General features: G+C 42.6%; 1 protein-coding gene across 3 annotated transcripts in view; it reads left to right on the top strand.

Annotated features, from left to right (window-relative positions):
• Positions 1–25,560, top strand: part of LOC111158657 (pleckstrin homology and RhoGEF domain containing G1) — an 82,210-nt gene that overhangs the window by 21,730 nt on the left and 34,920 nt on the right. For 2 of the 3 annotated variants that reach the window (XM_022520850.1, XM_022520848.1), the window contains exons 2-3: positions 10,368–10,468; positions 20,050–20,119. In XM_022520850.1, the coding sequence (XP_022376558.1) occupies positions 10,368–10,468; positions 20,050–20,119 (171 nt within the window). The remainder of the gene's footprint in view (positions 1–10,367; positions 10,469–20,049; positions 20,120–25,560) is intronic. The other variant, XM_022520849.1, reaches the window with a different exon arrangement.

The raw sequence follows: 25,560 nt of genomic DNA, 5'->3' as shown, positions 1-25,560 counted from the left end.
CTTCATTCAGTTTCCTGTCTCATTGGCACCGGCTGGGATGTTGCTGGTGCGCTTCATTCCAGAGGGTTCTGGCAAATTCTTTGGTTGCCCATTCTGAAGATGTTCAACGTACGTTCCATGAATGCATACTCAGTAAGCACGTGGGTTATCCCAGAAATGCTTTAGTCTTTTTTGGTTGTTAGAAATGATGATGGGAGGGGCACCTGGGTGGCTCAGTGGGTTAACGCCTCTGCCTTGGGCTCAGGTCATGGTCTGGGATCGAGCCCCGCATGGAGCTCTTTGCTCAGCGGGGAGCCTGCTTCCACCAGCCCCCTGCCTGCCTCTCTGCCTGCTTGTGATCTCTCTCTCTGTCAAATAAAGAAATTAAAAAAAAAGATGATGATGGGATTAAAGAGTACAGTAAAACCGAAAGCAATGGTGGGTTTCAAATAAGTATGGAAAGCTATCTCAGTGTAAGACTCCTTCACGGGCATGTGTCCACCTCCGCTCTTTTAAGAAGAGCTTTTACATAGGAGAATGCTGTCAATGTGATTTGAAAACTCTAAACACGGTTTTTAAAAATAAATATTTAACAAAGCCAATTGATAATTAAGTTTCTCGCCATGTTTTTGTTACAGAAGGGACTCTTAGGAGAGCTTTTCTCTTCTAACTTGGTACAATAAGAGATTAATTGTAGCATTATATTTGCACCAAACTTTTTAAATTTTTATGACATTTTTAGATTTATATACACTTATATACATCAAATTCTTCCTCTGGATGTCAACATGAAGTAAATAAAGACTGTTGATTTTCATAACAGTTGTCAGAGCACAGGAAAAAATGGGCATGCGGTTTCTTTAAGAACTCTAACGTGTTAATGTTCATCCCGTTTCTTCCATCATTCGATTCCCGTAGACTGCCAGTTCATGTGTATTTTCTGCTTAAGGTCTTTGGGGAAAAACCAAACAAATATACCCAGTTGTCTTTAAGCAAAGATCTATTTCTCTTTCTACTCAACATTGCTGTTTTTAACAAAATTCCTGTCTGCCCCCAATAAGTTTCTCTTTCTGGGAAGACCAGCCCAGTTCCCTCCCCCTCTTCTCTTGGGCAAGCTGTTCCATCTCCTTCCAGAGAGGAACCTCCTAGCTCCCCATCTCAGGAGGGAGATGCGAAACAATGGAGGGGACAGAACAGGCTGTATCATTTGTCACAGCTTAGCAAGAAAGGCCATTCCTGACATTTTTTACTGATGTCTTATGTGTTGAAAGTATTATGCTGGGTAAATGAGGCTGAAAGCTTCCAGTTTTTTGTTTTATTTATTTATTTTTTATGGTTCTTTTACTCAAATATCTCAGAGCCATTAATTCTGACTTTCACATATCACCAGTTAAGATCAGCCTCTATACCATCAGTTAGGAGAACTGAATGAGAACCGATATCACACCAGGAACAGAAGCTGCTTTGAACTCTCCCCGCTCCGCTCCCCTTCCCCTCATCTCCCTCCTGCCTGTGGTCTTCCTCTCTTGCTCTCCCCCTTTCTCTCCCCGTCCTCTTTCCCCTCTTTTATTTTCTACTCCCCTTTTACTTCCCCCTTCTCTTCCCCACTTCTGCTCTCCTCCATTCATTCTCCTCCCCATTCCCGTCTCTGCCCCTCCCCCCATGCCATCCCCTCCCCCAACAAGCTTGGCAGAAAGAGTTTGCCTTGACAGGGATATATTGCGTTTTCAGTGCCATTCTCCGCTGTGTGCGGGCTCCGTTATATAGACTCAGGGAAAACACTGTTCCCACAATAAGAGCTTTGTTTCCAGCTTGATGAAGTGGCCAGAGACCCCCAGCTCCCATTTCTTTGGCTGTACCTTCCTCCCCGTGGATGTGGACAGAGAAATAAGAGAAAAGAGATCAACTGAAAGATTAGACTTCTGATACTTTATCTGCAGGCTACAGAGGGAGATTTTACCATAAACCCCGATTAGTGGCTTCTTTGGAAGAAAGATGAAGGATTTCCTTCATTATAGCAGCACTTATAGATAACCCTCACATTGTCACACTCTGCATGACGTACACATGTCTTTCTTCTGGAGCACAGGGATCACAACTTACCTGTTTCCAGATGCACCTGCTTAATATGGAAACCCACACATAGGATGGGTCCCCGAAAGTCTCCATTAAGTACATTATAGTAAGCTATTGGATGGAACACAATGCGGCCACTATAAAGAATGAGAAAGAATTCTTTTGACATCTAGGAATCATGTGCATTTATATACATTAAGTAGAAAAAACAAAGTTATGAATCAAGCATAGATCTCATTTTTTTTCTTTTTTTAAGATTTTACTTATTTATTTGACAGAGACACAGCGAGAGAGAGAACACAAACACAGAAGTAGGAGAGGGAGAAGCAGGCTTCCTGCCGAGCAGGGAGCCCCATGCCCGCCTCCATCCCAGGACCCTGGGATCATGACCTAAGCCAAAGGCAAACGCTTAAGGACTGAGCCACCCAGGCACCCCTCAATCTCCTTTCTGACAGATGTAATTATGCGCCAGAGCATAACTGATAACCTGCATACCACATCATTAACATCTGGACAGAACAGGAAGGTCCTTGAGGCGGGAAAGGGAACATTTTACTTCATATGCTCTGACTCGTTAGAATTTTGTTTTTCTATGGCAAAAAATGAAGCTGAGCCATGTCATTTGGGTCACTCTGTGCCCCACTCAGAGAGACTGTGTTTCCAACCCGGACCCCCCAGCAGATGGGTTTATCTTCCTCTTCTCCTCCTCTTATCTTGTCCCCTGACCTGGCTCCAGTCCTCACCCTACCAGAAATTCTTTGCTTGTCATTCCAGTCTTCCTCCCCCTACCTTCTACCTCCTTCCCTTTACCTTCTCCTTCTCTCCACCAACCACCGTCCTGTTCGTGGTGCATGGACGCATGTGTGGGGTGCATGTGTGGACGCATGCGTGGGCGCACGGGTGAACGCATGCACGCGAGGGGTGGGGGTGTCGGCGTGGGGGGAACAGATCCATCAGGCAATCCTCCTTGGCCCTACATCTCTTCCAGTTACTGCTCCTTCCTGGGTAGCCCAATGTCTCAGAACGGATGTTCCTCTCACCCACTTCCAACTCAGTCTGCAGCTCTGGTTCCTGCGCTCAGGACTCAATTATCTTCACTCAGGTTCCCTGAGACTGTGGGGGCTCGCCAGGCTCCTCCCTCCGCGATCTCGGGACCCCTCTGAAACCCCTCACTGCAGCTCCCACTCGGTTGCGGTCTCGTCTGCGAGAGCCCCGGCACCCCGCGCCGCCCCTGGCCTGGCACTCATCACTTAACTCTTCTCGTTTCCTTTGCAAGGGCCCTGTGGTGCCCTCAAGGCCACAGGAGACTTCCCAGGGGTGCTCTGGTCTGCTGACCCTCACCCAGCTTACAATTTTAAGACACTGAGCTACGTCAAAGCTGCTTTTGTGTGGTTAGCTGCCTGGTGTGGCCCTGGGCCCCGAAGAAGCACAGGAGAACATTCTGATCTCCCCTTTTCTGTCAGTGTCTCCAAAACTAAAGGCTGACCACAGAGCCACGCACTGCTAGTTCCACATAGAGCTTTCCAGGCAAACTGCTGGTTTTCTTCCCAGATTCTGTGCAAGACACTCCTCTCCTCAGAGCTGTCCTACAGTTACCTCTGTCTTCACACACCTGAAAACCGAGGCCATCTTTGCGCCCACACCACCACCTGCCTCTCAGGTCTCTCAGGAAGGGGGAGAGGAAGTGCAGGAGTGGGGCGGGGGCAGGCCGGTGATTCAGAACCCATCATACCCATCATGATGTGCCCGTGGGCACTATTTGTGTCCACAGTGGTTGGAGAATAAAACCCATATTTATTCTCAGAGCTTTGACCCTAAGAGGAACCAAATGAGCCGGATGGAGTCGCGTGAAGACCTCCTATCACTATGAGTGAGGCCAAAATATATTTGCCTTGTCTCCTTTTTACCACAGATCCTTCCAGGTGTTTTTCGAGTGTTTTATCTGGGCATGAGGCAGCTCCGTACAGGGCATACCAGCCGGTCAACAAGGCCTAGAACCGCCCCGCCAAGGCCTCTGCAGGCTCGGCCAACAGGAGCAGCCCTGGGTTAGTTTTACCTCACGAGCCCCCGGACAAGGGAAGTCAGAAGGAAGGAGGAGAGCTGGTGGGTCCTCTCCCCGGAGGGAACATTTCGGCTCCCTCCATGCCGATGCCAAATGGATGAGGAGATAAGGGGTTGGTCTTACTGCCTTTTAATTCACACACTGCCAGCGAAGATAAGAAAAGGTCTTACTGGGAGTGAGGAGAACAGTGCTGCTCCTGCTCAGCGTGGAAGGTGAGAGGAAGGCATAGACTCCCTTCTCCTTGTTGGGGAGCAAGAATTCCTGTCCACTTCAAGGTCCTTCCAGCCAGAGGAAGAATCAAATTGACACGAAACAGATTAATAGGAGGAAATCAGATTTATTAGCATATGTACAGACAGACACGGAAATTCCAAAGGCAGGCACAACGCGGTCTATAAGTCATCCTGAACTAACTAACGAGAAGGGGGCAAGGGTCTGGGACTTCAGAGGAAAGGAATCCAATTTACAGGAAGAAGAAAAAAGGGAAATGTTTGGTAAACAAATATTTGCTGGGCCACTCAGAAAAGAAACAATGGGATGAGGAGAGGAATTTGCTCAAAGTGGCCTTGCGTAGGTCCCTCCCTGTCTATCATACCTAGTTCCTATCATAATGGAGTTATCTATGGCGATAGCTCTCTTTCTGGAGTGGCTCCTCTAAGTTATTTTTAGGCATTTGAGGGAGTGGGGTAAAGGCTTTTTCCTGAAACTGCTGGGGTTTGATTGCTTTAAAAAAAAAAAATAAAAGATTTTATTTATTTGAGAGAGTGAGAGAGAGCATAGGAGCTGGGTTGAGGTGGGGGTGGGGGGCAGAAGCAGACTCCTCGCTGAGCAGGCAGCCTGGATGGACTCAGGTCTCAATCCCTGGGACCCTGAGATCAGGACCTGAGCCAAAGGCAGATGCTTGACCGACTGAGCCACCCAGGCACCCCAGTTTTTGATTGCTTTTTAACTCAAAATAGCCTTCATGCCAAAGTGCCCCATCTTGGGGTAGCCAGCCATTGGCCTCTCCATCCTGAAAGCCAAGAATGTCCCTCACCCTGTGACCCTGTCTGTGTCTCCCACCCTTGACTGGTTCCTTTCTCTCCTTCATGCCTCTCTGGAGGTGCCCTGGAGAGCTTGATCTGGGTTTACCCAACCTGCTGTGCTGGTCTTACTGCCCCCCCCCCTTTCTGCCCCACACCCCCCACACCCCCATTCTACAGCTTCTGTTCTGTTTTCTTCACACGGATGCTGGGATGGTTGGTAGTCTCCCTCCATCCTTCAGTGGTTGCCACCACCAACAGAGTATGGACCGTTCCCCTCCATCAGCCCTGTCCTCGCAGTGCCTGCAGCCTACCTCCAGGGCCCCAGTGCGCATGCACCTGGGGCGGACTCCCCCAGCCCAGCGCTGCACCTTTAAGGGTCCTGCCCACAGCCCACATACCCAACCCTGTGCTTCTGTCTGCACTTTTTCTACTTCCTGGATGTTGCCTCCTCCCTTGCCCTCCATCCAGACTGCGGCTTCCCCTCCAAGGCTCAGTTCCACACGCACCTCCTAGAAAGCCTCTCCCAGCCCAGGAATCAACCGCTTCTCTTTCTGCCCCCCCCCCACCCCATTTTTCTTCCAGTGCTGAATATTTATCAGCCAAGTGGCCTAAACACTGTATTGTACTTACTTGTTTACACTTGTCTTTCAACTACACAGGGAGCTCCTTAGGGGGGAGGGATCATGTTTTATTCATTTTTTTTTTTTTTTAATTCCTATCTTGTAAAACAGAACTTGGCACACATTCTTATGTCCTCAAAAAAGAGGGGGGTGGGGAAAGAGGTTTTGTATGAATGAACGTGAAGGCTTTTAAACTGTGAATTGAGAGACAAATGTAAGTTATTGTGCTGTCAGTGGCGTCCCAACCTGATACATGGCATTTGGAAGGCAGGTTTGGGGATAAACAGATGACTACATTCTAGAAAAGGTGGAGGGGTTGGAGAAACAAGAAAAAAGTGCTTCCTTCAAAATAAAAACCAAAAAAAAAAAAAAAAAGTCGTCTCACATAGGAGTTATATCCAAGGGCTTGGAATTTGGAAGCGCTAAAAAGAGAAAAACCAACCAAAAAGAGTAAACTATAAAACCAGTAGGGTCGAACTTTGACATGTCCACAAGAGGATTTAGGAATGGAATCTTTTTGTCTCCACAGCGGACTCTCGACAAGAAAGGGGGGCGCGGGAAAGAGTCGAAGGGATGTGAAGTATGAAGAGACTTGTAGTTGTAAATCAGTATTTCTTTCCCTCTTGTGGTTTATCTTCATTCTGTCAAACAGGTTATAATTTAAAAACGTCTTAAATGTTATTTTAGAGGAAGAAGGGGAAAGGGGGCAGAGACATTAATTTAATTCTCTAGGCATCTCAGAGAAATAAGGCAAACTACCAGGAACATTGAATTTGAGTTTAAAGGTGAATTTGAGTTCTGTCCATTTCTCCAGCATTTCTGCCTAGACCAGCGCTTCTCTCTGTGGCTGAGGGACAGGGATATGTGTGTGTGTATGTGTGCGCTTGTGCGTTCTCTGTCAGCCAGCCACACACTGACACATTTGGAAAATACAATAAAAAGTGAATTGCTAGGAAAAGGAAATAGAAAAAATCAGGCGTGCAAAATGCAGGCCCAAATTGATCAGTAGAGTCAGCGGATCTCATTCTGTGAAAAGGCTGTTAAGTTTCCACGCGCTTACTCTCAATTTCTGCACTGAATTCCTTGACACTTTGCATACTGGCTCCTTTTCCATTTGCCACACTTGCAATGGCACTGAGTTAGTCTTTACTTGCATGTTTTCAATAACAGACGTTACAGGCAATGAAAAAAGTTAATATGATGAGGACACCCACGCACAAATCTTGCAATCTTAAGAAGATCCTAAGGACAGAAAGAGATTAGAAGATAAATAGGCAGAATTTAAAATGGCATAATAGGTATTTTTGTCCACCAGTAGAAACCTCTTTCCTGTGTGTCTCTCCCCGCCTCATCCCTCTCCCAGTCGCGTGAATTCTTTGATCTTCTTGGAGAATAATTGTTTTCAATGCAAAACTTGTAAATTGATCCTTCATTGTTAACTGTAGGGTAGCCACAGATGCTGACATCAAGCCAATAAAATTAATAAGCAGTGTGACAGGCTCTAATAAATTTCATGGGTGTCTTTACTCTGTTATTTGAGCACAGACTCAATGTCATTATCACTGAGCTTCGAGCCTCTCATTTTGGCTGGAAATGATTACAGCTGCTAATGTCGTGCACGCTACAGTAGTTCTCGGTAACTGGTTTAGGGTTAAAGTATCATATTTAAGAGACTTAATTATGATCAGTTGGGGAACAAGTTGTGGCCATAGGACTTTGATCTGTTTTCTAGAGTGGCCTACAAAAGTCTGGACTCCTAATGATCTGTTTTCTCAACAATTTCAGAAAACGAGCAGCTTTTAAATTCTAGTTTCCCTACCACGGACTGGGAGGTTCTGAAACTCTTTCATTTGGAGAGAGGCCATTATTTGTTGGAAGTGGGCCACGGTTCTTTGTCTCTAACCCCAGCTGAAATTCCTCAAGCCCCTTTACTCGGTCTTTCCCTCACATGAAGAATTTAGTATCAGGTTTCTGCAAATGAGCAAGCTCTTCACTTGAAAGGAGAAAAAAGGGTGGTTCGGTTTCTCATTTAAACCCCATGGCAGCCACAGAGGTGAATGTGGCATGCCTACGTCATCTCTGTCCTGCCCTTTAGCCTGCTATCTGGTGTGGCTCATTCCTATTCATAGCTTCTGTTTAGGTTCACACCCATCTCGATCCTTCTGTGTCACTGCCTTAATTTTGCATATGACATGTCCTTTTAAAATGCTGGTCAAAGGGGGCGCCTGGGTGGCTCAGTGGGTTAAAGCCTCTGCCTTCAGCTCAGGTCATGATCCCAGGACCCTAGGATCAAGCCCCACATCAGGCTCTCTGCTCAGCAGGAAGCCTGCTTCCTCCATTCTCTCTCTCTGCCTGTATCTCTGCCTACTTGTGATCTCTGTCAAATAAATAAATAATATCTTAAAAACAAACAAAAAAACCTCCCCACATTTAAAAAAAAAAAAAATGCTGATCAAAGGGGGTGCCTGGGTGGCTCAGTGGGTTAAGCCTCTGCCTTCAGCTCAGGTCATGATCTCAGGGTTCTGGGATCGAGCCCCACATCAGGCTCTTTGCTCAGCCAGGAGCCTGATTCCCTCTTTCTCTCTGCCTGCCTCTCTGCCTCCTTGTGATCTCTCTCTGTTAAATAAATAAATAAAATCTTTTAAAAAAAAAGTTGATCAAAGTATAAACAGCTATCAAATATAAGCCTTCGGTGCAAATTAAATACCAGCCCATCTTTTTGTATTATGTGTAATTTTATGTAAATATCAATGACTACAGCTATGTTTTCGAGGAAGTGTAGGTTAGGTTTACATGTTGTTCAGAAGGCGTTCATTTCACTTCTAGTTTTCTCAAGCATTTTTTATTTAGGCATTAATTTTATATCCTCTGCAGATAACTTAAGCTCCTTCTAATTGTTCCATTTATAAAAGTAAGGAGGCTCTGTCTTGCTGTTGTTGGTTTGGGGTGCCGGTCCCTCTTAAACCTGATGAATTTAACTTATTGAGATGACCACTGTCTTAAGAAGAAAAAATGTTCTCACAAAGCTTGTTAGTGGAGAAAAAAGGGGGGATACCTGGGTGGCTCAGTCAGTTAAGCGTCTGCCTCTGGCTCGGGTCATGATCCTGGGGTCTTGAGATCAAGTCCTGCTTCTCCCTCTGCCTGCCGCTCCCACTGCTTGTGCACATATGCTCGCTCGCGCGCTCTCTCTCTCTGACAAATAAATAAATAAAATCATTTAAAAAATAAAAGAGAAAAAAAGGTTTCTAAACCTTGGTCCGTGCATGCCAGTGATTTTAGCGTTAAAGAGCCAGGACGGTGAATTATATGATGTGGTCTGTGAAACGTGCTCCTGAGAATGGTGACGGTAAAGCCTGTTTTTCCTTTGAGGAGCATAGTGTGAGAGAATGATTGGGGCTTATTAAAAGGGAGAAGGAAGAATTATCTGATGGTTCTTTAGATTCAGGCTCCCCCCAGCTGGTTGCACCTATCTGCTCTTGTGGCTGGGATGGGACACCCTGGAATGCGGCTGTAGCCTGGGATTTCCACAGGATCCATTCCTCCCCAGGCTGCACAATGCTGTGTGACGTTTGGTGGAAGGCCACAGCACATTGCACAGCCCAGGGCAGGGGATTGTATTTATTTTTTATTTTACGTTATTTCAGCTGTTTTCACTTTTTTCTTATTGTTTTCCTGCCTCCTGCCGAGTTCTTTTTTCAAGCATTGCTGGGGAAGGGGGAGCACTCAGTTAGGAACTCTCACACCCAGGGTGGAAAACAGCTTTCTCTCAGCAGCTCAAAGCTTCCAAGCCTGGGACATTTAACCCACTGTAGCTCTGAGCCCGCATTAGCTCTTCTTGGGAGCTGTTCCTGTGTTAAAAGATAGAAAACCATTTCAGAGTTTTCCAGGGCTCGTTAACATAGCCCACTAGAGAGCATAAGTGAATTATGTGCTTTTTAAAATAAAAGTTTTTTTTTCTATAAAGTGGTGTTTGAGGAAGAATTTGATTCTGCATTTTAACAACCAATAGCTTCCTGATTTCAAGGTTATGTTTAAACACTTTCTTTCCCCAGTTTATTGTGATATAATTCCCATAGAACATTGTATTAGTTGAAGGTATCCAACATATAATGACTTGATGCTGGTGTATAAATGTAAAATGAGCACCACAGCGTAGTTCATGGCCATTATCACACACAGCTACACATTCTTTTTCTTGTGATGAGAAATTTTAAGGTCTGTATTTCTGGCTTTCCACTAAATGAATTTGAGTATCTTTTTATCATACAAATCAGTCAAGGAAACAGAAGATGATGTTGTTATGCCAAAAATTTGACATTATGAGAAACTATGGTCATTATGTTGCCCATCTAGGGAAACTCTAATACATTTGGGGGGTATATAGCCTAATGTAACACCATACTTCTTGCTCAAACTCTCCATTCTATAAATAGGTGGGCATTGTCAGCATTAATAAAAGTGACATTCTGTATTCCATAGTACAATTAATGAGCATATTAGTATCATAATTACTTGAAACTGTTATGAGAGATTCATCTTGCATAGCGAATGATGACTTGGAGAACGACAGGAGTGTTTAAGATATCCTTCTCATTGATTTCCCAGGATTACCTAGACTGCATCAGGGACCAAACAAAACTTCCCCTGGGGACAGAAGAAAGATCGGCCCTCTTTGGAAACATACAGGATATCTACCACTTCAATAGGTAAGTTCCTACTCAAAAGATCACCATCACTTAGGAATATTATGACTTTCTCTCAAATGAATGCAACCTAAGAGAACTTAACCTCTAATCCTTGACTCAACTTCATCCATTTCTGTGTGCTATCATGCCATGAAGTCTTCTACCTAGAAGCACCCTTGTTCTAGAAGAGTCTTACATTTATTTAATATTCTATCCCAGTCCATCCTCCTGGCTCAGAGTAGAGACCTATTTTCCCTGACAGAGCAGTGACATCGTTCTTCTCCAACAAAACATGAACAGGGCATCCAAAAACGCATGCATGCTTCGTCTGTGGCACCCCATCTCCACTGAATTTTCTAGAAATTTTCTTCTGCCTAAGGAGTGGGCAGGACCCAGTAAACACACAAATACTTTAAGTTATAGCATGCTAATCAAATTAATTAATAATTTAAATGATTAACTCCAACATATGTTAAGTACCTACTACATAAAAGACACTGGGCTTAGGAAATTTGCTGAAGGGTCTGGGACAAGCAGATCAGTTAGTGTATTATACATTGCGAAACTTCTGCCAGGCAGTAGGCAAGTTAAGAGCACAGACGCTCATTTCCAACACGTCTGGGTTTGCATCCCAGCTTAGCCGAGTAGATATCCTTGGGTGAGTCTTGAAATGGAGTGGAAGAATTAACTCCCTCCCTACAAGTCTGTGCTCATGTCTCCCTTTCTCAACGAAGCTTGTCAGACACCCACAGAACACTTCACCTGCTCTGCCTTTTCTTTTCAGCATTTATCAAATTCTGAGTGACACACTCTATGACTGACTTTTGGTCTACATCAATTGTTTCTTTCCTCCCCACCCCCACTCACAGAACACTCCCCAAGGCCTGGGGTCTGTTTTGTTATTGTCCAGGTGCCTAAACGGTGCGTGGCCCATTGGAGGCATGCAAACTTTTGTGGATTGAATGAGTGGAAATAATAAGATTATCCATCTCTATGGTTATTGTGAAGCTTCAGGGCGCTCAAACACCGGAAGTGCCTGCCTAGCTCAATGCCAGCCCAGAGGAAGCGTCAAAATATCAACCAGTGGGGCACCTGGGTGGCTCAGTGGGTTAAAGCCTCTGCCTTCGGCTCAGGTCATGATCTCAGGATCCTGGGATCGAGCCCCGCATCAGGCTCTCTGCTCAGCGGGGAGCCTGCTTCCTCCATTCTCTCTGCCTGCCTCTCTGACTGCTTGTGATCTCTCTGTCTCTGTCAAATAAATAAATAAAATCTTTTTTAAAAAAAATATCAACCAGTGATGGTGTTGATTTTGTTATAGTAAAATCCCATTATAAATTCTGCAGTGCCTTGTCATTGCATGACTCAACCATAATGCAAATTATACATCTTATCCCTCTTTGCTTAATGAAATTGGTTTAAGTGACACCTTGGGGGCACGATCCATATCTGCTTTGCTACCTTTGAATCCCGAACACCGAGCACAAGCCTGGCCTCTGAGAGATCTGTGTGTAGAATTGCATCAACGCCTCCTTTCGTTTTGAAAGCCTGGGATGTAAAAACTGCCTGTGTTGCAACATCTCCCTGATTTGACTCAAGAGACTTTGGAAACTGCATGTTCCAAGACTGTGATTCTCACCCTGAAATACACTACTAGAATCATCTGGGAAGCTTTTTTTTTTTTTTTTTTTTTTTTTTTTAAATATGATGGATCCCACACCCAGAAGTTCTAATGAATTGGTTTGGAGTGGGGGTAGGGCATCAGAAGTTTTTAAAAGCTCCTCAGATGTTTGTAATGTACAGCTGTGGCTGGGAAACACCATCTATGTAAAATAGACACAACAATAAGAATATAGAGAAAGGTCACCAAGAAATTGAATTAGACTGGGGGGCCCGGGCGGCTCAGTCAGTTCGGCATCGGACTCTTGATTTCAACTCAGGTCATGATCACAGGGTCTTGAGGTCAAGCCCTGCCTCTGGCTTTTTGATGGGCATGGAGTCTGCTTAAGATTCCCTCCTTTCCTCCCCCCCTCCCCCTCCCCACCATTCATATGTGCTTACTTTCTCTCTCTTAAAAAAAAAAAATTGAATTAGGGAATTTAGACTCCACATGTTCATTGGTATTAAAACAGGCTCTTTAGCAGTCGCTGTTAGTAAAATTCCATGAACCGCCCCCCCAAGGGGCTTCTCCTTCCAGAGGCTACCAATGGCACTGCAACATGGGGAGAGGGTTGAGGCATATATGCTGGGCGGCCCCTAGCCTAAGTCTCTGGTGGTTTGGCTTGTAAGTTGATGGTAATGACTGTTTGTCTTCTGCCTAGTTCATGGCAGAGGCCATAGAGCTTTATTTGCATTGTCACTTTATATCCCTCATCTGGACTTCTCTGACCCCAAACTCCAGGCATTCAGCCACATACCCTCTTGCCAGAGTGGAGCCCTGCTTTCAGGCCGTGGTTAGGGATGTGGTAGCATAGTCCAGAAGGGTTTTTTTGGTTTTGGGGGGTTTTTATTTGGGTTTTTTTTATTGTTGTTGTTTTGTTTTGTTTTGTTTTTACTTCCTCGAGTTTAAATCTTCCTGTGTCTCCTAATTTAAAGATAGGTAAGAATGACATAGCCCCCTAGGTCAACAGGAAGGGAAGTTGGCGGTAGAACCCATTCTGCTAAAGTCGGAAGATTGAGAAGACCTTTGTATTCCTGAATTGGTTCTCTGTTCTTTTCTCTTTGATGTTCTCTGAACAAGGAAGTCAGACCTGTAAGCCTGAGTCAGAGTGAACAAGTACCCGGAGGACAATGTGTTAGTGATCCGTGTGGTACCACGATGGGCATGCGGTGAACACCACGTAACCATGCCTGTCCCTTTTGGTGATCATACTTGTCTATCCCTGGCACATGCATGAGCTCCTGTAACCCTCTTAACAGCTTTGGGAGGCAGATAGAACGCATATTGTATGCACATCTTTTAGGTGAATCAGGAGTGCAGTATGGAAAGTCCTTCACTCAAGGACGTAGAACTAGATGTCCAATTTATAGCCTATTTTGAATACATGGTTTTGTCACATTTCTATTGGTATTCTGCTTATTGTATTTCATTACTACTTTCTTTTTTTTTAAATTTTATTCATTTATTTGAGAGAGAGAGAGAGGGAGAGCATAAGCAGGGAGGATGGGGCAGAGGGAGAGGAAGAAGTAGACTCCCCACTGAGCAGGGAAGCCTGAAATGGGGCTCAGTACCCAGGACCCTAGGATCATGACCTGAGCCGAAGGCAGACACTTAATTGATTGAGCCACCCAGGTCCTAACAAGCCGATACTCTTGAAAATAACAACGACGGACACTGGGTGGCTCAGTCGGTTAAGTGTCTGTCTTCAGCTCAGGTCATGATCCCAGGGTCCTGGGAGCGAACCCCACGGCAAGCTTCCCTGCTCAGCAGAAAGTCTGCTTCTCCCTCTGCCCCTCACCCTTCTCACACTCTCTCTCATTCACTCTCTCTCAAATAAATACATAAAACCTTAAAAAAAAAAAAAAGCAGAATAATTCTATTAAAAAACAGCATCTGCTTGTTTAACTTTTACGGCTGAGTTGTCTATACTATTGTGTCCCTATTTGTTTTTATTTCCTTTCCTGTAGATCTGGAGTCTGCATTTAGAGCTCAAATATCTTTGCTGTTACACTTGGTTAAGTAAGAAGTATTGATGTGACTTTTTATGTTAATGCCTCTTATGAATCTTTTATTATATACCCTACATCAGTTGATTTCAAAGGTCTGACTCTGGCCAATCTATGGTTGGGGCTTGAACTAATTTTCAAGTTTCTGTTATTAGTTCAGATCCAGGTTTTTCAACATAATATAATATTATTGTGACCAACTAAGCAAGATTTAAATCTCTAAAATTAAAGAGGGGCAAAAGAAAATGGTTTTATGCTAGCCCAAAAACCTCTGCTGACTGGATTTTATTTTCAGGGTATATATTATATTTCCAAAATACAGAAAAGTGGCATGATAAATACCCATGAACCCTATCCCCTCTCTATCAAAGCCTTTTCTTATGTCATATTTACTTTAGAAATTCTTTAAAGCCTAAAGACATTACAAATACTGTTGAAGCCCCTTATGTATTCCTCCCAGTTGCGTCTCACTCTGTGGAGAGTGGCACAGCAATGTGCTGGTCAACCAGTTCTCCGGCATTAGGACAAGAGAGGGGGAATCTGGGATTTATATTGTTTGCTGATTTCTGTGGTGTAAACATCCCATCACAGCAGATTTCGAGCTATTAGCAAGACATCACTGAACATGGAATTAGAAAGAGGTACACAGAATTGGCTCAGGCAAGTCAGTATAATCCGGTTCAGTATACCACTAGGACTGGAACTACTACTATCCAAGACCCGGTGTTTCACTCCCAAGTATGATTCTGTTGCCATGACTATATATGTAAGCATTTATTTAAAATATATGATGTGGTTTCACTTTATTTCAAATATGACATGAAGTGTGACAACCTTTCACAAAATTTTTTTCTCTCAACATTGTTTTTGAGATTTATACTTCTCCCTTGTTTAACTGTGATGTAATATTCCATTGGGGCATACATTATTTCACATTTTGCCAGTGACAATTAAGACTGAGAATCTTTTCTTATTTGTTGGCCACTTAGATTTTTGTATGTGTGAATTATGAATTTCTGCCTTCTATTCCCCGCCCATTTTTCTGTCAGGATGTTTCTTTTCCTTATTGCTGTGTAGGCATTCTTGAGGAATTTTGGCTAGTGATCTTTGTGAATTATTTGACTTGCAAATCATCTCCTACTATATGAGGATTGTCTTTTCACTTTCAATGTGAAAATGTTTCTTTGAAAAGTAGTCATATAATTTATAAGCTTGACCACACTAAATAAATGTACATTTTATAATCTGTGGATTTTGTGTTGCGCCTAAAAAATTATCTTATGGGACACCTCGGTGGCTCAGTTGGTGAACCCGTCTGCCTTCAGCTCAGGTCATGATTCCAGGATCCTGGGGTCAGGCTCCCTGCTCAGCAGGGAGTCTGCTTCTCCCTCTCCCACTGCCACTCGCCTTGCTTATGCTCTCTCTCACGCTCTCTCTTAAATAAATATAATGTTTAAAAAAATTATCTTGTACTCTCTGTTCATAAATATGCTGTATTATTTTTCTAAAATCTTAAAATTTTGCCTTGTCTTTAACCTTACTACAGTTGTTGGAGAGATGGTATATGGTAGGAAATCCAAATTTTTGTTTTCTTATGTCTAGCCAATAGCCCCATCACCACGGATTGGAAAGTACATCCTTTCTGTGCGGATTTGTCCCTCCACATTCCTCCCATGTGAAGTTTGCATGTATGTATGGGTCTGTTTCTGAGCTCCGCATTCTGTTTCATTACTGTTTGTCCATCTCTGCCCGTATCACATTGTCTTCACTGTTAAGCCCACATTACTCTTCAACTTTGGCTTAGCTTGCTTTTCTTGACTCTTTGCATGGTCAAGTGATTTATTTTTTATTTTTTATTATTTTTGGTCAAGTTCCCTGAAGAACTCTTTTAGGATATTTATTGGAACTACATTTAATATAGATTAATTTGGGCAGAATTGACATCTTTACAGTATTGAGTCATCCCATCCATAAAAATATTTCTCTTCAATCACACCTTTTTAAAATGTCCTGTAATAATGTTTTAGAATTTCTTCATCACATTCATACACACAACTTTTAAGAACTTATTCCTTATGATGTTGACTAGAATATTTGTTCTATTTTGAAACTGGCTATTATTGTCCTCTAGTAATGCTGTTGATTGTTATATGTTGATAATGTTTCCAACTTTCTGAGTTTTTCCATGAGGTCTAAAGGTGGTTTATAAATGCTTTTGGGTTTTCTGTGTAAACACTAGTATCTGAAAATGAAGAAATTTTTGTGTCTTCCTTTATAGTTCTTCTACCCATTATGTTTTTTCGTATCTTATTCTTTGCGTAAGTCTTCTCATACAGTGTTGATTCAATGTTGGTATCCTTATCGTCTTTCTGACATTAGCAGGAGTGCTTTAACTCTCTTAACAATAACTATGATGTTTGTTCTGGGATTTACATAACACTTTTTCCTATTTTCCTAGTATATTGTGAATGAGTGTTAAATTTCATTGAATGCTTAATCTGCCTTCAAGAAAATTAGTGTATGGGGGCACCTGGGTGGCTCAGTGGGTTAAAGCCTCTGCCTTCGGCTCAGGTCATGGTCCTAGTGTCCTGGGATCGAGCCCCACATCGGGCTCTGTGCTCTGCAGGGAGCCTGCTTCCACCTCTCTCTATCTGTCTGCTTCTCCACCTACTTGTGATCTCTGTCTGTCAAATAAATAAATAAAATCTTAAAAAAAAAAAAAAAGAAAATTAGTGTATGATTTTTCTCTTTCTATTCATAATATGTTAAATTATATTAATAGGTATCCTATTTGAATCATACATTCATTACTGAAATAAACCCTACCTGGTCATGATATTTTATATATTTGCACCCTGATAAGTTTGATTCGTTAATAATTTTTTAAGAAAATTTTCATGTGTGTTCATAAATGACTGTAAAACAACCTGAGGGTTTTGAAGGGGCAGTGGGTGGGAGGTTGGGGGAGCCAGGTGGTGGGTACTATGGAGGGCACGTATTGCATGGAGCACTGGGTGTGGTGCATAAACAATGAATTCTGTTACACTGAAAAGAAATTTTAAAAAAACATCAGATAGTAGAAAGGAAAACATTTAACAGAGGGGACAGAAAATAAAACTGAAGTCTCCCAGAAAATGAACAATAAACAAGAAGATAGAAAATAGGAGAGGAAGAATAAGAAAGAGTATCACGTGAGGAGCTCTAAAAATGTGAATGATAGGAACTTCAAAGAGAGAAGAGAAAATGGGGGAAAGAAAATATCAAAGACCTAATTTAGGTAGAGGTTCCTTAGCTTTTTGATCCAAGGATCTGTACATACTTCAAAATTACTAAGGACCCAAAAAGCTTTTTTTTATTTATGGTGTATGATGTTTTGTTTGCCATGATAGAAATTAATACTGAAATTATACATATGATAGAAATTAAAACTGAAAAATCATTAAGACTTCAATTTATTCAATTTTAATGAAGCCACACATTTTTAGAAAAATAATTTTACCACTTTTTTCCCCTAACATTTGTGTATTTATTGGAATTGGTTTACATTTTTGCAAATTTCTTTATTGTCCGACTTAGTAGAAAATCACTGGATTCCTAAGTGAGCTTCTACTTTTCATCTCTTTCCTCATCCTGAGTTAATGTCACCTCTGGAAAAATCGTCTGTACGCTCATGAAAGAATGAAAGTTAAAAAGCCAACATTGCCTAGGAATCCTTATGAAAATTGTGACTGTACAGACTCCTGAAGGGGTCTCAGGAATCCAGGGACAACTTGGAGAAGTGATGCTCGGAAACATTTCCCAAATAGTCAGGTTGGCTCTGTGCCCGAGAAGATTCCACCTCAAAGTCAGCCATCACAGAATTTCAGAATTATGTTAACAAAGAGACAACTCTAAGAGCTTCCAGAATAGAAAATCAGGTCACCCGAATCCCGGATCATGGATCAGAATGTTACTGGAGTTCTCAGCAGCACTGGAATTCGTAAGGCAACAGATATTTTCCCGGAGACTCAGAGAAAATGATTTCCAACCAAGAATTCCATATCCAGTGATATGACCAGCCAAGTCAGAAGGGAAAACGTTTTAAAACAGGAAGAAGAGTCTCAGAAAACGTATCACCTTTGACCTTGACTCAGACAACTACTAGATGTTGCCATCACCCAGAGAAGAATACATCTGAAATGGTAACTAAGAAACAGGGCATCTAACACAGGAGCCAGGAGAAGTACTTCATCTGGATGGTGTTGGGAGAACCCAGCAAGTGTGGAGAGCAGGTTAACCTGTTCAGGTGAGGGCAGGAGGACTGAGGGCTCCAGCGGGAGATGACCAAGAAAATACAACCAATGGGTGATCGGATGTTTGAACACAGGGAGGCAAAAGTTACACTTCCAGTGCAAAGTCTGAGGATAAATGAGTTATGTGTACTTAGAAAACGAAGCACCAAAAAAAAAAAGGTGGGGGGGTTGATTTTAACTCCAGGGAAAGCGTGGTGTACAAGAAAGGAAATGTAATTATGGTGTACTCCCAGGCTCAGCTGAGGATATATCTTTACAGTCTTCAGAATGTAAGCTCTGACTTTTAATCTAATCAAATTTCATACTAGAAACTGTTGAGATCAGACAAGAGGAAGTCTGGGAAATTAAGAAATAAATATCGCAAATTGAAAAATGCTGAAAATGCTATATCAGCATGTTTCGAGCCATGGATAGAAAGAGCAAGATGTTGAGAATGCTTCTTGAGAGTGGCAGTAGAGAATGGGAAACAGAAAATAAGAGACTGCTTGTTTTTATTATTTAGCTTTACTATTTGACTTTTTTTTTTTTTTAAATAGGCCCCACGCCCAGTGTGGGGCCTGAACTCATGACCCTGAGATCAGGAATTGCATGCTGTACTGACTAAGCCAGCCAGACACCCCTATTTAACTTTTTCTTAAATATGTAATATACCTCTAATTAAAATAAACATTTAACATAATAAAATATGTATTAATATGACTTATAGAAAGTGCAATTTGGAAATGCGTTACCATTTAACTCTGTGATGCCCTTTGACCCAGGAATTCCATTCATAGAATTTTACCTAATAGGAAGTGGGTTACATTAATTATACTGTATCCACACAATGAAATAGTATGCAGTTCCATAAAATAATGTTATTGCCATTAAAAAATAAGATAGGTTTTCATCTGAGGAAAGATCTTTCCTCCCAGCATATCTTTCCTTTAGAGCACTATCTCCATTATAATTTTATTTTGTTTATTTTTTTATTTTTTTAAAGTAAGCTGTATGCCCAACATGGGTCTTGACCTCATGACTCTGAGATCAAGAGTCCCATGCTCTACGAACTGAGCCAGGCAGGGATTCCCTCTCTGTTTATAATTTTACATTTGTTAATGTGATCTTTCATGGAATTCCAGTGGATTCCAAGCTCCAGGCACTCAGGGACTATATCTCCTTTGGCTCACCGATGTGTTTGTTCTTATGCCTTGCCCGGCATTTGGTACCTAGACAGCTATTTGAAGAATGAATAAGTAAGTGTGTATGAACAGGCATACAGACAATACCAACCATCTAGAAGACTCAAATGGCAGGAAGGGCTTATCTGTAGGTGGGAGAGTTAAAGGTCAGACCTGTGTTTAAATCCCTGGGGTACCATGATCTTGGGCAAGTCCCTAATCCAAGCCTGGGCTATAATAACAATAGGTCCTCAGTTCTCCAATTAAATATGATTCCTTGTAGCAGTTGCCTCCTCCGGACCTACCTGCTCTCCCACGTCAAGAGTGCACTTTGGCTTTGACCATTGTTAAACCCTTACTTTAAAAAAAAAAAGATTCCTTGTAAATGGCATATGAACCTGTAGACCTCTGAGTCACATAAAATGTTCTCAATCATCAGACTAGAATCTAATACTTTCTGGCATTTTTTTTTTTTTTTTTTTTTTAGTGAACTTCTACAAGATTTGGAAAACTGTGAAAATGATCCTGTGGCCATAGCAGAATGTTTTGTGTCCAAGGTAAGCAGGGTTCATTTCTCTGGGCCAACCAAGACAGATGCAGATTGCAAATTGTTTTCATTTTCAAGTTAAAATGACTGGTTTGTTCCATACTGGATGAAGTTAGCCATTAATCTCTCTCACTCTTTTTTCTTTTTTTCCACTAGCAAGGAAAAAAAAATAGTGTTACTGTCCCCAGTAAGTTAGGAAATGCTAACTTAGTAGTTGTCTAAGAACTTGTATCATTACTAAATGGTGTTTATGCATCTTTCCTAGGAAAGAAATTTGAGCATGGTGGGGAGGAAAATCCAGAATAGAATAATGTATGAAAAATAAATATACACAGAATGCCTCAAGACGAGCTACAAAAATCTGTTAGAATCTAGGTATTTTATCTACAGTATATATGGCACTAGTCTAGGCTGTATAATTATCATGGAGGAGGGAACTAGAGAGAGGCAGATCTTTAATCTTCATTTTTAAGCTCTTCTATCTTAAAAATGCATTCTCATTTTCCTACATGTTTCTTAAGCTGATTTAATGGTTTAGAAAAGTAGAAGGATCTGATTTTGAAGCTCATGAAATGGCCAACTCCAACCCTGCATGAGGATTCTGAAACATACAAAATAATCCTTTACATTGTTTTCCCACATGCTACCTTCTCTATGCAGAATCTTCCCAAGTTTCTCTTAAACCTGCACCAGCTTTTGTTTGGAAAAGGTCCTGTGGAAATTATTTTGCAGCAAAATGTCATGCGATTTCCGCAGCTGTGCTTCAAGGGCACAGAAGTATGAGCGAGGTTCATGATGGTGCTCGGAATCAACCAGGCACTAACACTCCTTTAGAGCTGCAGAGTGCACTGTGAACTTGGAGATGTCCAGGACTTGTTTCAGGGTCGTTTCCTATAACCACAGAGCCATCCAGTGGTTTCAAATCCAAACATAAGGCTCCGGGTTTTATTGAAGCGTAATTCCTTAGGGGCAGATGACAGGCTCGCGCATAAAACCCTCATGACTGTGGGCAGGGGATGCGGAGGTCCCCGTGTTAACATGTGAAATGTACACGCGTGCTTCCACACACAATTCTCGTCCTATGTTGCCTGTGTCATAATTCATTCTCATAAAGGGCAGGAATTTGAAAAAGAGAAGGAAGAGGGAAGAGGGAGGAATGGGTAAAAAGATGGGCTGTGTATATCAAAGAAGATACGTTAGCAGAGCCACAGCACGTAAACAACATGGGAGCGATCGGAAACGCTCCGGCTTTTACCGGTGACTGTAATCACAAGTTGATTAAAGACGGTCCAGCATAGGCTTAGCTCCGGCTTAATTATTCACATAAAAGTCTGTTTATGTGCCACGTTGCCAACTCCCAGATCTTATTTTTTCATTGTAATAGTGCCAAGTTTAATTAGAAGACTGACTTCAGCGCTCCGCACTTTCACATGGAGGCCGGGCTCTGCGAGAGGCTGTTTGGGACTGGCCCAACCTGCCTCTCACTCAGCACCCTGAAATTTAGAAGATGTTACGTTTTCTGTAGCACAACCAGCTGCTCCACTCTGAGGAGGAATGGAAAATTACTTTAATTGAGAGGCCATTAATGAAAGAGGGAAAGCTGGCGGTTGACTCCTGCTTTAATCTGAATCACTGGGGCTCACACATGGATTCATCTTTGACCTTGCTTTTGTGGCATGTGGAGGTTACAGAAATCCTTCCTGACAAAAGAAGACTATGGTCCTTCTTACCTGCTGCTTCTCAAAGCACAAGGGGCTGCAGGGGCCACTCTGGAGAGAGACAGAAGTAAAAGTTCGCCAGTGGGCAGGCCGAGCTGTCTCGCAGCGGATCCGGCTCCCATGGGTCTGCTCGAAGGGGTCCAGAAACACCTGGAACAGGTTTCCTCACTTTCCTGCTTAGCCTCCACCCTCATTTCTGTCTCTTACCCTGGCTCTCAGCTGGGCTGACCCAAGGAAACATTTAGGAGGGAGACAGAGTTTATATTCAGGGACCCAGCCTCTCCTGAACCTCCTCCTTCCCCCTCCCACCGGTGCCCTTCTCCCTTCAGTGCCCAGGCACACACACCCATGCACGCACACACCCTAACCACTTACTGAGATTATCCTCAAGAAAGTTCGACATTGAACATTTGTATTGTTGGAGTGAATTCATGTCCATGTTACTCCCCACCCAGGTGCTACTTACATACAAGCCTTTCTCATGTGTCCAGGGAAAACTTCTCAGGAATCAGAGTGTGTGTGTGTGTGTGTGTGTGTATGTGTATGTGTAGGAGGGGTGTGTGTGTGAGAGAGAGTGAGACAGAGACAGCGAGACAGAGAAAGAGATGGACCCCATAGCAGAAGAAACCCTAAAACCATACAGATATCTTTACAGCAGTTACTCAGCCAGTAAACAGCTAAGCGCCCCATGTGCCCAATCAGCCCACCCTAATTACCTCTTTTATTTGGTTCTTTCATAATTTTTGCATCTCTAATTACAATTTGGCAGAGTTGAATCAGAAAGAAATATCTATTTTTATATAATTTCTTTATCATTATCTTCTTTCCCCTATTACTTCTAAAAAGGATTTGGGATAGTATATATATTGAATAAAAGGCATTTAAGGATTAACTAGGGGCTACTGATTTTTGTATAAAACCATTGTTTGGATTGTCCACAGAGCTTACAAATCTAAGCTCAAATATGCATTTGATTCTACATTAAGAACATAGAGCTGATTGAAAATAAAATCTTAAAAAAAAAGAACATAGAAGAGCTGATTGAAAACAAAACAATTTAATATTGGAATAAGCCATGAGATCACAAAATGCACAGCAATTCAATTGTGCAGAAGTCTTGGGGCTTTATTGGGAATAGGTGTATGTAAGTCAGGTATATGATATAATTTAGATATATTTTCATTGAAACCATTTTTTTTTTAAGATTTTATTTCTTTAGAGAGAGTGTGTGCAAGCGGGAGATGGGGGAGCGAGGGCAAAGGGAAAGGGAAAGGGAGAATTCTAAGCAGGCTCCATGCCCCGGAGTGGAGCCCGACACGGGGCTCAATCCCACAATCCTAAGATCATGACCTGAGCTGAAGTTAAGAGTTGGATGCTTCACTGACTGAGCCACCCAAGCGCCCCTGAAACCATTCTTTTTAAGTTTGGCATTTCAGGTGATCCTAAAGGTTCCTAGACTTAAGGAAAGTCAACCTGAAATTAGTCAATCCCATGTTTAGTGTGGCAGGGAAAAAACAAGAAACTCAGAGTGTGTGAGCAAACCTCAAGAAAGGCTCCATCTGACTTTAATTTACTAAGGACCTTGGGCAAATCACTTTGTGGGTCTTGTCCACAGAGCCAGGGCCGGACGCTCCAGGGCCTTCAGAGCTCCACAGCTCTGTGGAGTGTGTGAGTGTGACACATGTGTGGGCCCAGGGGGACCAAGAACAACCCAAGACCCCGTATGATGAGAGTCATAAGAAACTGGGTGTCAGGCCCCGGGAACCTAATACTTTTCCAGGAGAAACCAGAAGTCAAGATATTTTGATCTTCCAACTTTTGAAAACTGGCAACTAATTTCAATTTTCATGAAGTAGAATGTTTGACAATCTGACAGCAAATGCAGTTGGCGAGGCGGTGGGGAAACAGGCTCTCCTGTACTTGTGGAAGAACAGAATGGCACAGGCCCCTCAGAGGAGAATTTGAGTGTATCTAGAGATACTACATTTGAATTCATCCTGTAATCCAGGAGTCCTCTTTCCAGAAACCTGCTCTACAGGGACAGTAACTAAAATGCAAGTGTAGGTAGGGGTGCCTGGGTGGCTCAGTCGGTTAAGCGTCTGCCTTCAGCTCAGGTCATGATTCTGGGGTCCTGGGATCAAGTCCCGCATCAGGCTCCCTGTGAGTCTGCTTCTCCCTCTGCCTGCCACTCCCCCTGGTTGTGCTGTCTCTCTCTCTGACAAATAAATAAATAAAATCATTAGAAAAAATCAACTGTAAAATTAAAAATTGATCACCGATAAAGAATGGAGGGATAGACCAGAATGGAGAGGAATAAAAGCTAGGCTTCTTTGAATATGCATTTTCTTATAGAGTTGACCCTGAAACCATGTAATTATTATTTTTCATCATTATAAAGCTAAAGTTTAAAAGGCAGTCTCCAAAAATTGAAAGCAACATGATGAGTGTATTGATACAGCCACTTTGTGGCATAATCACACAGAAGAAATCCCCGTTGATTTTAAAATAGACAATGGAGAAAACACAGCAAATGCATTTTTAACCGTTGTCAGTAATGATATCAGATATGGTGGTGTTTGTATTATTATACTGAAATCGAGTGAATTGTGGGATAAAGCAAGTGAGTGTTTATGTTCACGTCATTGATCTGGATTTGGTAGGAGACAGAAAACATAGGGTAAGCATGACGCTAATTAAAAACACTGTAGGGGCGCCTGGGTGGCTCAGTGGGTTAAGCCTCTGCCTTTGGCTCAGGTCATGGTCCCAGGGTCCTGGGATCAAGCCCCGCATCGGGCTCTCTGCTCAGCGCGGAGCCTGCTTCCTCCTCTCTCTCTGCCTACCTCTCAGCCTACTTGTGATCTCTGTTTGTCAAATAAATAAAATCTTTAAAAAAAAAAAAAAACAACACTGTAATCCCGAATCGAATTGCACGTTTGAACCAAGAATGTACTTCATGTTTAAAAAAACACCATCTTCCTAACTCTGTCCACTGAAAGGGCCTAGAAACAATGATTAACCCAGTGGCGAGACCATCTCTAATAACCTGACTGTGGTCTCCAGACACTGCTTACACCCAAAAGGAATCAGGGCCCTGTGAAGAAAGAGTGTGGGGCAGGAAATGTACAAGGTGATCTGGAACATCTTGTCATTCCAGAAAACAAGGACATTCTGGCTTCTGTACATCAGGTCATGAATAGAAAGAAGAGGCTCCTGCTGGCCCAAGCGGGATCATTTCAGCATCAGTAAAGATAATTAATGAAAAATAACGGAACCCCACTAAATATGTTTATATTCATGAATCACGGTGCCTAAAAAACCCAAAGTGGTTGCTAGAGAACCAATGTGTTATCTTGAAAATGAAGGAAGGGGTGCCTGGGTGGCTCAGTGGGTTAAACCTTGTCTTCAGCTCGGGTCATGATCCCAGGGTCCTGGGATCGAGCCCTGCATTGGGCTCTCTGCTCTGCAGGGAGCCTGCCTCCGCCTCTCTCTCTGCCTGCCTCTCTGCCTACTTGTGATCTCTCTTTTTGTCAAGTAAATAAATAAAATCTTAAAAAAAAAAAAAAAGAAAAGAAAATGAAGGAAAAGAATCGAGACTTCATCCTGCCTTTCCCATACCAACTATACACTGTAGCGTCACAGTTAATAGAAGGAAGTTCCTTTTTTTGGAAGGATTCTGGCTAGTGAATGAGGAAGGAATAGTGGAGTCAGAGATAGTCACCATCTGGCAGCTCCC

The sequence above is a fragment of the Enhydra lutris genome, unplaced genomic scaffold, assembly GCF_002288905.1.
Source record: "Enhydra lutris kenyoni isolate GAN:26980312 unplaced genomic scaffold, ASM228890v2 scaffoldscaffold62, whole genome shotgun sequence".
Lineage (NCBI taxonomy): Eukaryota > Metazoa > Chordata > Mammalia > Carnivora > Mustelidae > Enhydra > Enhydra lutris.
Note: the sequence above shows the minus strand (reverse complement) of the source record. Positions and strands in the feature narration are given on the sequence as shown.